Source organism: Heliconius melpomene, chromosome 10, assembly GCF_056956725.1.
Source record: "Heliconius melpomene rosina isolate 202511_hmr_F chromosome 10, ASM5695672v1, whole genome shotgun sequence".
Taxonomy (NCBI): Eukaryota; Metazoa; Arthropoda; class Insecta; order Lepidoptera; family Nymphalidae; genus Heliconius; species Heliconius melpomene.
Window position 1 is genome coordinate 3,757,384 of NC_140398.1, and position 12,202 is coordinate 3,769,585.

The 12,202-nt window shown below is 32.3% G+C and overlaps 1 protein-coding gene across 1 annotated transcript; it reads right to left on the bottom strand.

Moving 5' to 3' along the window:
- Positions 1-3,067: 3,067 nt before the first annotated feature.
- On the bottom strand, positions 3,068-5,784 carry LOC146535210 (chitin deacetylase 8-like). The gene is made up of 6 exons (XM_085191114.1): positions 5,575-5,784; positions 4,579-4,891; positions 4,183-4,450; positions 3,769-3,952; positions 3,529-3,666; positions 3,068-3,258 (listed from the first exon to the last, which is right to left on the bottom strand). Exons 1-6 carry the CDS (start codon positions 5,740-5,742, stop codon positions 3,184-3,186), a joined length of 1,146 nt encoding a protein of 381 aa, XP_085047240.1. The 5' UTR covers positions 5,743-5,784; the 3' UTR covers positions 3,068-3,183.
- Positions 5,785-12,202: the final 6,418 nt, after the last annotated feature.

Here is a 12,202-nt window from a genome sequence, read left to right on the forward strand (position 1 = left end):
TTGTTTTATTACCCACCGATGAAGCCGAGGTAAAAAGTACTATTTTGGGACTGCGAATGGATGCAGCCGTTGGCTGGGACGGGATTTCAGCGAGGCTTTTAAGGGCTTGTCTACCTAAACTGGTACCTGCAATAACACACATCTGCAATTCCGCTATATCCTCTGGATGTTTTCCGAATGTATTCAAAAAGGCAGTCGTTCATCCAATTCACAAGAGTGGGGATAAATACAGTGTCGATAATTATAGACCGATATCTATCCTGCCAATCATGTCTAAAATTCTAGAAAAAATTATCAACAAACGCTTGATGCACTATCTTGAAGCACAAAATGTCTTAGCATCCAACCAGTATGGTTTTAGACGTGGTAAGTCTACTGAAGATGCTGTTGCTTCGTTTGTTGACCATGTAGTTGCTTGTTTGGATAAAGGCACGAAATGCATGGGAGTATTTATTGACCTTTCTAAGGCCTTCGACACTGTTTTTATCCCTTACCTTATGTCAAAATTGAGTACCATTGGTGTTAGAGGTATTCCTTATAAAATGCTGGAGGACTATATTAGCAATCGGAGTCAGTGCGTTAAAATAAATAACCTAATAAGTGACAGCCAGACGATAAATTTCGGTGTACCCCAGGGGTCAATTTTGGGTCCAACGTTATTTTTGATATATATTAACGACTTATGTAAATTATCGCTTACCAATTGCTCAATATTTACTTACGCCGATGACACGGCATTACTCATAAAAGGCAATAATTGGTCAGAGGTATTTATGCACGCAGAGAATGCACTTAGGTCTGTGACAAGCTGGTTTTCTGATAATTTACTAACTATTAACCTAGCTAAAACAGTGTACATGCCTTTCTCTTTGAAACCAAATACCTCACGTCCAGCTGATACTCTCCTTTTAAAAGTTCATGCCGCAAATTGCCCTGATAACGCCTCCGCTGCAATATGTAAATGTCCGCTGCTTAGAAAAACTAATACCGTAAGGTACCTTGGTGTATTAATTGATATATCCCTGAACTGGAAGCCTCACATTGATAGCCTAACTGCTAGAGTACGTAAAATCCTTTTTATCTTTAAAAAACTGAGACCATCTGCAGATTACCCTGTTTTAAAGATAGTTTATTATGCCCTATGCCAGTCTATCATTACATATTGCATTTCTATTTGGGGTGCAGCATCAAAGTCTCTTCTGCTACCCCTGGAACGGGCCCAGAGGGCTGTCCTAAAAGTCATGACCTTCAAACCTTTTAGATATCCTACATCTCAGCTATACATAGACTGCGCGGTTCTAACGGTGAGACAGCTTTTTGTCCTCCATACCATACTTCGTGTACATAGGAAAAAGGAATACAATAAAAATAACACAAAATCTCGTTGGTCATATAATGTTTGCCCCACATACAAATGTAATACTGCCACTGCCCAACGACATTATCATTTTATCGGTGGTCATCTATATAATAAAATGAATAAAATATGCAACATATTTCCTCTTTCCCTTCATCTATGCAAGGCAAAAGTTAGTTTGTTTTTACAGGAGCAGGAATACAGTGAGACAGAGAGTTTTATGAAAATAAGTACATAGAATAAGATATCTTTTCATTTGATGAGGTTTTTTCTATAAATGTGCATCCAATTTTCTTACTTTTATTATTATTATTTAGTTTTTTTTTTCTTACATTTGTATTCTGTTTTTCATACAATAATTAACCAACCAGAAACAAGATGTTTGATGGTTCTACCGATTTCTAGATCATTTAAAAATTTGTAAGAGCACTGGTACCCATAACACAAGTTAAATCTTACAATGGGTACCAGAGTTCATAAAACCAGAGTGAAATTATTAAATTGAATGCTGTAATAAATAGGATTGATTTATTGTATCTGGTGACTGTATTCATACATTTTTGGCAATAAACTTTCATTTCATTTCATTTCATTTCATTTCAAAATGACCCCGCCTGCGAGCTACACGGTGCGGGAGCTTGGTTACGGTTATTTATAAATAATAACTGAAAGGACCAGCAGACCACATTGACGGTTCTGTTTTTTTTCCGACTGCTAAGTAAGGGTTATGTTTTTCGCGCGTATCTTGTATGCACGTGATATTCTTTAAAACCTCATATCTATAGAACCGTTAAATGGATTTACATAATTGAGGTATCGTAAGATTCGTTTTAGCAGCCCAAGTGTTCTTAGAAAGGTGACGTTAAAAAATAATCATGGCGGCTGTGGGACGCCTTGAACTTATACGGGAGCTCTTTTAGATGAGATTTAATTGATTGAAGAATTACTTATAGGTTCCGTTCCGTACTGTTAATCCTAATACACTATAGGGTTTGGGCTTTTTTCTTTTTAGTTTTATGCAGTCGGGGTTTTTGTTTTTTTAAATATTTTTTTATTTTTCACTTGATACCCATATTGTAATATTCGAAACCAAAATTTTTTTTTTCACAAAGTCCAATGGCGTCTTACAGCCGCCTAGATTATTTTTACAGGCAATTCCATCGTGGAATTATATATTTATTTTGTTATTTCTTAAGGTTTCGTACTTCTTATATGAAATAAACGGAATTCTTATAGGATCAATTGTTGTCCATCAGTCGTCCGCTTATTCTTTCCGTAAATGTTATATATATGCTTTCCATAAATGTATATGCTTTCCGTAAATTCTCGAATCAAAACCTACAGGGTACTTTCCTGGAACTCAGAATCTTGAAATTTGTCCCGGAAATCGAAAGATTATCACAAAATAGGATCTTATCACAATTTTCATTTCTTATTGATTAATTAGATGATAATTCAACGTTTAATCTAATAATAAATTTTGTAACATTGCTATTAATCAAACCATTGGGGCGAATTATCTATACAGATATAAATTAATGATAACAAACAGACAAATAGATAAGAAAAAGAAATAAAAGTATAGATCTATTAAATGAATTAGTCATACATAAACTGCATTCATTGTTTAGGTCGTATTAGTTACGGGGCTTTAAAAAGAAATTAACAATACTACTAATAACAAGTCATTTTATTAAAATAAAACAAATATTTAGATTGTCATCTTTTTAATCATAATTTAAAAGTTATGAAACTACATGTTACTTATGACTTAAATATGTTGTATATCTTTAATGTTAAAATTCAGTCGTTATTTACAACAATCCTTATTCTCCAAGAGGATTGCCGACCCAAGGGTATACTCTAGGACATGTATTGCAAAGTCGCATATGATAAGAAATCTGCAAAAATAGAATATATGTATAATACAATTTGTTTGGTTATTTTTTATAATTATATAAGTATTGAATATGTGTTACATAGAATTCAAAGTCCTCTTGATATCGTTGTTCAAAAGTAAGCACTACTTACTACTTTACCGAAGAGGATTGCCTCTTACTACTGTATTTTTAAATATTGATTTAAAAGTTACAATATATGACAACATTTATTAATAGTTCTACTACGTTCTTATATGTGATAGTGATAGATAAAGCAAAACTTGTTCTTACTTGGTTGTGATCTCCTATATATGGTCCACAGTTTGAAACACTGCAAGGACTTGGTATCCTTCGTGGACACATCCTCCTTGAATATTCATTAAGTGGTATAGGATTTTGTACCCAGTCAATTACTTCATTAGCGTTCACCTGTAATTTCAATTAAATATAATCAAGAATGAAATATATAAAACAATAATATAATTAGATTAATTGGAAACAAATATAATTAGTTTAGTTTTAGTATCATACCATAAAAACATCGTTAAGGTTATTAATCATATCCAGGAATCTAACAAGCGCCCTGCCAGCTGCTGGACTAACCCTAAAGAATGCCTCGTGAACGTAAAAGCCGAAAGGAGCGCGGTTTCCAAAATAATGCCTCTCAAAATTTTGTACGATGAAACGGAACCAACCATCTTCATCACTTCCTGGACTAAAATTTATAAATAGTTAGATTATTGCATATGTGATACTAAAATAGAATAATTTTTTATACCGCATGCCAGGGCATATACCGAGAAATTAGGTGGACCATTTGAACAAATTCTAAATATAGCCTGTTAAATGGCCTTACTCAAATCTGCTCTATCTATTAGTAATAAGATGAATGAGAAACGAAAATAATAAATTATACAATTAAACTACGTTATATATAATACTTACTTATAGAAGCATGTATCAACAAAAGAACAAGGTATACCCTGCAAATCTGACCAAGCGACAATAGGTAATATCCAAGGGCCAGGGATAGAGGCACTAGGGCAAGGTGGCACGATGCAGTCTTGAATAGATCTATAGTGCAAGGTGTATGGCCACAATCCAGGATTAGTAAACGAAGTTGTAGGCCAACTCAAGTCATATGTCAATCCTGAGGATGCCATCATTTGGTAAGTCGCGTTACCAGACATTTGGAGGAAGGGGCTGCGGATTCCTAGTAAAATAAAAAAAAATAAGATATATAAAATTATATATTTTTATGACATAATAATATAAAATTATTATTAGTAATATAAGAATAAATATCCAAAAACAAATTAAATAAAAGTTAGACAAGCTTACCTTTAACTTCTTCTTCGGGAATATTAGCGAAATGCGCTATTTGAGTTTTTTGGTCTCCAAATTCTTTCATTAAAGTGTCGTAATCAGCATTTCTCCAATACTCTTGATTAGTTACATGTGAAATGGAGTGAAGAGCGATTTCGAAGCCCTGGTTGTAAAGTTCGTTAACCAAACTGTAGTCGGTATACTCATGGCTTACGAAGAAAGTCACTCCAGCTGGACAACTGTTCTTATTGTAACGGTTATAAATCATCGATCGGTAAGTTTGAATGTTTTGCACGTTTACACCATCGTCGAAGGTTAGAAGGACAAACTGTGTAGAGGAGTAAAAAATAATGGTATTATTTTTTGATATCAGTTGTGAAAATTTCATGAAATGTTTTCTAGAAAGTAAATGTAATCTTGATTATTTTCAAAACAGAATCACCAAATTGACGAAGTATTCTTGACATTTTTAAAGTGTTATTCCACATTAAGAAGAAAAATACTTATTTAGAAAACGGATAAAAATGTAAAATAAATAATTTTAATTGTGGTTTGCGGTAAATATGATACAAATATAGATATATTTTTAATAACAATATCGCGACAACGGTATTATTTCTAACGAAACCATATGAAATAAGAATAATTGAAAATTATTATTAAATTATTTCATCTATAACCAGTTTGTCGATCGATCTAATACAAATTATAGCTTTGTATCCCGCACATGGATGGTAGGCAAAGGGTACCCGAAACACTAGTGTTAAGATACTCCGTTCCCATTAAACACTTTCGTTCCCTGTTTTCCGCCCAATGCTGGAGGCATTGTATGTTGAGCGCCGGAAATCAACGCCGCACTCCTCTCGTTACCACAGCGAGTAGAAATCGATCCCACAACTCTTCGCGTTTACAGTCTTGCACTTGTGCCCCGGTGCCATGCCTGGCCCCATCTGCCTGTTATCCTGTATATTTATTATTATTGGAATAAAAAATAAGCAACTTTCAACATACCTGAGGGGTGTCTCTAGCATCTAAGCCTCCAGGAATGTCCACAGATGAACATCTGCAATCAGGTAACTTACATTCACCTTCATTACAGGGCTCGGCTAGTGGCAATTCACTCTCCGCGTAAGCAAGAACCGCTAGCACCAAGGTGCCTAAGGCTAAAGCAATCCTCATAATAAAAACTGTTTTCCTGACTGACTTATTCAAATATCGATATAATTATATACCTTCGATATTTATATCCATGTCTTAGTTGATAACTAATTTAAATAATCATAATATGTAAAATTTTCACCAATTAAAATAAGCTGTTTTGCATTTTGTTGTCTACTGATGCATATCGTTTGATATTATTGATAAGGTATATGGGGCAGAACGTAATATTTAAATGACAGAATTGTTTGAAATCTGTAAAATTTAATCGAATTGGTTAAAATTATTTACACAAAAATGGTAAATCTATAATTTTTTTAATGTCAATTTTAATAAAAAAATTTTACGCATTTTTTAATATCTAATTTTAATTGTCATGTTTTTTTTCAACACTGTTGAGTGCGAATTTCAGGCTGTAATTTGTTTTACTAGTTTTAAAGAGTACCAGTATTTTTCTATATAATAATTTCAATTGATAATTCATTCCGTTACAATTAAGGCTGGAAACGAAGAATAGTCCAAAAATATAGTTATGTATATAAAATGACTCATTAACTCTATCTCTATCAGTTATAATTTAATGGATCTAATCGATGGAAATCCGATCGATTTCCTTTTAATATTAATGTTCTTTTTTAGTAAAGATATAAGTTAGATACTCTGTAAAACATGTTAAAATACACCGACAATACTATAATTAAATATTTATCATTATCTAAGATATGACCGATGTACTAGATTATCTCATTGACAATCCTTAACAAAACTATAAAATATCATAAAGTTATAATAGTATAAAGTTGAGTGGCGAAAATCAACGCCGTGCTTTACCTCGTGACGAGAGCGAGCAACATGAACATATTAAAGATTTCATTCCTCGAGTGGGAATAAAAAAAAAGTTACATTATTTTCTTATTATTACTAAGGTCAGCGCCACCTTCAAATTTATCCTTGGACAATGTGTGTATGTATAGTATATTATCCTGTGGGCATATTGCTAGTACTATAACTTATACACAGATGTCGCTATTAAGAAATTTTAAGTTATTCGCGAAAAAAGTTCGGTGTATTAATTTTCCTTAAACAACTTTTATAGGGCTATGATAACAGTTAAGTTCCTAAATTACAAGGAAAATCTTATTTCAACATAAATTTATGTACATACGTTTGATAGTTAAGAAAAATGATTTTTATAATACAAAAACTGACGAAATAACTAAAAAATATCTGAAAGGATATTTTTTGAAAGCAAAATCAATTAAAGTAGCGAAGTTTTAATTAAGATTAACTATGTGTAAAATAACAAACAGTATTCTAGATAACCATACTAAAATAATCAATATTTTTTTTATAAGTATGCTTAAATAATATGAAATAAATATTCCTATAGTCCCGGGGTCGAAACCACGTGGCGCCGCTAGTGCAAAAATACAACAAATAATATGAAAAGGTATTGCTATAATAGAAAACATGAAACCTTTCAATAAAATGATTTAGCTCTGTGCTGTGGCAGGACTCAATGTGGAATAATGAAAATATTTTGTTTGGAATCTTCTATACAACCGTTGCGTTCACAATTAGATGCTGTTCTGCTGCGGCACAATGACATTCAAATTTACTCCAAGTTACAGTTATAATATACTTTTTACTCCCAAACCAAAACCACACCTTAATCTTCTTATTCCTTCCTACGAAGAAACCGGAAGTTGTATAAACATAACAATAGTTTAACAAAATAAATTAAACTGTACATTTAAATCACCGTAACAAGCTGGTTCAAGTTTAAACGAGAAGAACATAGTATTTTAGACAAGGAAATCTTACTATAATTAAACTAAAGCGGCGTTTGCAATGTAACAAAACGTAAGGTCATCCCCATGTTTTGCGAAGCTGACCGCCATTTGATCCCTTCTTGCAGCAAACAAGTTTAAACTTACTTTGTATAAGTATATATCTTAAGCTTCTTACGTCGTTTAAAGTGCTATATATTTGCTTGCCATTTTTAAACACGCTTTCATTAGGTCGATTTGTCAGTAGGTAATAAAATCTAACTTATAATAATCATTAAAAAACTTGGCAATATTACGCTAACCGATGGTGGAATCAGGCCCTGAATAGTTAAATTTTTCACACATTATTAGTTAAAGCTTTAGCTTATAGCTTCGAGCGAATTCAGGGCTTAATTTTTATTTATAAACCAGTCGGATTCTTAATTTTTATTTATTTTTTTAAACCGATCTAAGTAAAAAAACACTAAATGTTAAGGGAAGTTTGCCAAAATATAATAGTGAAAACTGCACTAAAATCAGATAAGCCAATTCTGAGATAGCATGAACAAACGAACAGACAAATAGTATCCCGACAAACGGATATACGGCAAAAATAATAAAAAATCAATAAAAATAAAAAAAATGTAGTCATCAGTAAAAAATAGATTTTCTCATATATCTTTCATGTAGAGACAGCGACTAGGTACAATTAAGTATATTAATTATATAGATATAGATGTAATTAAAAAAAGATACAGATCTTCACTGTTATCTAATCAAAAATATACCATTTTATTGGAATATTACATTTGGGGATTTTAATCAAAATAATTATATATTTATATCAGATTTTACTTTATCACATATAATTGTTATTTCCTTAGCCCCATTAAGATATATTGCATATAGCTTATGTTAGATTAGATTAATTTATTTTGTAAAAACTAATATTTCCTGTGGAAATTGGATCTACAGTCATCGTAAACGCGACATATCTCGTTTTAGAGAGAGAAACAAGTTTGTTATGGGTTTCTTACTTAAAAATACATATAGATATTTGAAATTTTTAATTCCTCGCTTTGGTAACGAGGCATAGCGCGAAGTTGAGTTCCTCCTCTCAACCCGCAATGTCTCAAGACATGTGAAAGCGAAAGGAAACATATACATACATATAATATATATATGTATATATATGTATATATATATCCTATCCTATATCTTATAAAACAAAGTCGCTTTTCGTGTCTATCTGAACTTTCTAACTCTTCTTCTTCTAAACCACCCAACGCATTTTTATGCGGTTTTCACCATTAGGTCGAGTATTTCTCAGGGAAGGTTTATATATAGTTTATTATTTGTACATTCTTATGTAAATTAACATAAATACGATAAATGTGTATAAAGTTCTACCCGTTGAGACACTTTCGCGCATGCGCTGCTTTAATGGTAAGTACTACATGAAAGTAATATAGTAGAGTATTGTTCCTCTTAATAAGATCTACAAAAAAGTCCGCGACAGCATATTTTTATCTTTTAAGGATAACGTGTAGTGATCATATTTCTGTCAAAAAATAATAATTTCAATATATTTTTTATTGTGAGGGATATTTTTCCATAATGGTATTAATCCTTATCCTTTAAAATACTTAATTAATTTTCTACGTTAAACGAAGATAAAATTTGCTTTTTACACTATTTCGAAATTGCGAATAGTTTTAGAGAAAAACGCATTTAATTGTTGACACATCACGCCGTTGACTCATCAGCTATGCCGACTCAAGTTTTACTTATCTCTTACTCTCAGTATATAAATAAGTATATTAGTTACGTTGGCCATTTAATATACATCAAAACTGTCTTTTACTGTTTTTTCATTTTAATAAGTACTTTAGAAGTTGTTACAATATCAAAACATCCTTGCTGCGAAACGCGCCCCGCGACGTTTTGCTTATACAAGCGCGTCATGAGCAGTCATCGGTGGTGCAGTGGTAGAATGCTCGCCTGCCACGCGGCACCCCGGGTTCGATTCCCAGCCAATGCATTCTATTTAATTTTCCTCACAGGCAGCCACGTAGTGCTTGCTTTTCATCAGGGACAGAATACCCTCTTCAGCATTAACCATAAGCTCGAAAAAAAAAACCCGTCCGCTATAGAGGCACAGCAACGAAGATTTAGATGCGTTTGCACGTATTGGATAATTGGAGTTGAATGTATTATTTCAGCGCGATATATTTGGTTTCATATTTTTTGTTGTAGTTATTAGTAGGTAGGTTTTTGTTTATAATTTCTTCCGTTTAAAAATTGTCATTTAACTTTCTAAAAATAGTCATTTAAATATATTTTAATAAGTACTTGAAAAGATTAGTAGCACAGATTTAAAATTACGGTACCTACTAAAAAATCCTTGCCGAGTAAAACAATTGGAAAATCCTTATTGAAACTACGAAAATGGTTTAATTAATTTTCACATTATCTTAAGTGCTTTGCAAACATACATTATATGAATAATCCAGTAGTAAAAGCGGGCGAAGCCGCAAGGGGGTCGCTAGTATATAATATAAAATATTAATATAATTATTTAATCGACGGCGAATGTTCAGATGTCTTCGTCAATAAAAAAAAACCAGACAAGTCTGTGTAAATAGGAAAGGTGGGAGTTCGACCTGTCCTATTTAACGCTTGCGGCGAATATATCAATCACAAAATAATTTAAAACTAGGAAGGAACGTATAATTATTGCGCGTTGAGCATAGTGGCTTCCTCTGCTACTCTGCTACATGTGAGATACAGAGAAAAGCTAAAAAGTTACATATCTTATAGTCTTAATTATATTCAAAATTACAAAAAATAAGTACAGAGCCTATTATATTTAACGAATATCCTAAAAGCTGGTTTAAATACCCTTCAAGTCCAGATAAGCTACCGAATAATCTCATAAGCTTTTACTTATTTGGACGCTTAAAAATATAATAATATTTAACATTTACTTGTACACGCAGAGGCCGTGGCGCAGTGGAAGGACGTCTTACTGTAAATACGATGGCTCACATCGAGAATGATTATATTTAAATTTCAATCTGTCTTAAATAATATCTCTGGTAAGGCACACACTCAACATGTAATGTCTTAAAAATAGGGAGAAAGGAGAGGAGCAGAGTATCTTAACACTAGTTTCTCACTGTTTACCCTACAGGAAAGTGTGTGGGAAAAACGTCAGACTGCCATATTCAGTCAGGCTTCCCACTGGAGGAAATGGAAAGGAGGAGGTCTGCTGTCGAGGCAAAGCGCGGCGTTGAGTACTACCACTCAACACGCAATGCAAAGCTGTTTTTTTTTTTATTTAAATAATGCTAAATTTCTTTGTCAGTAATAGTTCCAAATTTAATACATAATAATATGTAATTCACTTAAAATTCGGTCCAAACTTCTAAAGAATGCTTGTACCATAATTTATAATACAAGCGTAATATATTTGCTAAGATTACACAATTAAAAAGGCTAGGATACCTCGCCCACCTCATACCAGAAAGACGTAAAGTAAAATATGTTTTGCCCTCTGACACGGGTCGAGTGTAAGTATCCATTTAATTACGAATATAACCACTTTTTGCTGCAAAATGTGGACTTCCAGTACGTTTTATTAAGAAAGGGTCATTATATGATATGTTTTACAGCGGAATTTGGAATTTCAATTAATTTTAGGGCTTAGTAAAGCTATTTATTAATAAGGATTATATCCTAGATGGAAATTTATAGGAGGACAATTTGTTAAATTATTGAAAACAAAATTTTTTATTTAATTCGAAAGTACAGTTGCGTTGAGGCAGAGAAAGGCAATAAAAAATAGTAATACAATGTGATGAAAAACTGTGAACAGTGTTTAGGCTCTTCATGTAACCACGTAGTTTATTTTAGGTTTTTGTAAAAACCAGATTAATCCATTCGAAGCTTTTGACCTGTGAGGTCTCAATTAAACCTTTTACGCGTTTCATTCACATCAGCTTAATTGTTTTTACACATTCGCCCCTTTAATTTATTACGGCTATTGTAAAGATTTATTTTTTGTGGATAAAAACCTATTGAAAGGTTTTGTTTAAAGTATTGTTCAACATTTGAATATATTTTTATTATGCGTGAGGTCTGTTGCACTTCTAACTCGGTTATAATTATCACTTTATTAAATTAATGAAAGTATAGACTATATTTTCATTAATTTAATAAACCTTAATCTACATATAAATAATTTTGAAGAGTCAGTCTGTGATTTAAAAATTATGTAATGTTTTTCCAAATGCATACAGTTACGAGTATTTAAACGATACCAAAATAAAAAGCAAAAGTTAAAAAAAATATACGGAGAAACTGATAGACATCGTAGACGAAAGTTCTTGTAGGTAGGTTAAGTATAGAGAAAAATTAAGAGATGATTTCTCTAAATTCCTACGGAAGAGGGAAAAATGGGATTTTCTATTTTACGTGGTAAAGCGTACGTAAGAATAGTTACAGGCAACGACTAACCGGATAAAAGGTCTTTATGAAAATCCTTCTGCACAGTTGTTAATAATAATAACAAAAAGTTGTAATAATTGTATAAATGTTTCCAGGGTTACATAAATTAATCTCTTTTCAGACAAATCGCGGGATTGAATTCATACATAGCATACAAGATATCTCGAAAAACGGGGCGGAATGTTGAAAAGTGAGTGTCGTAA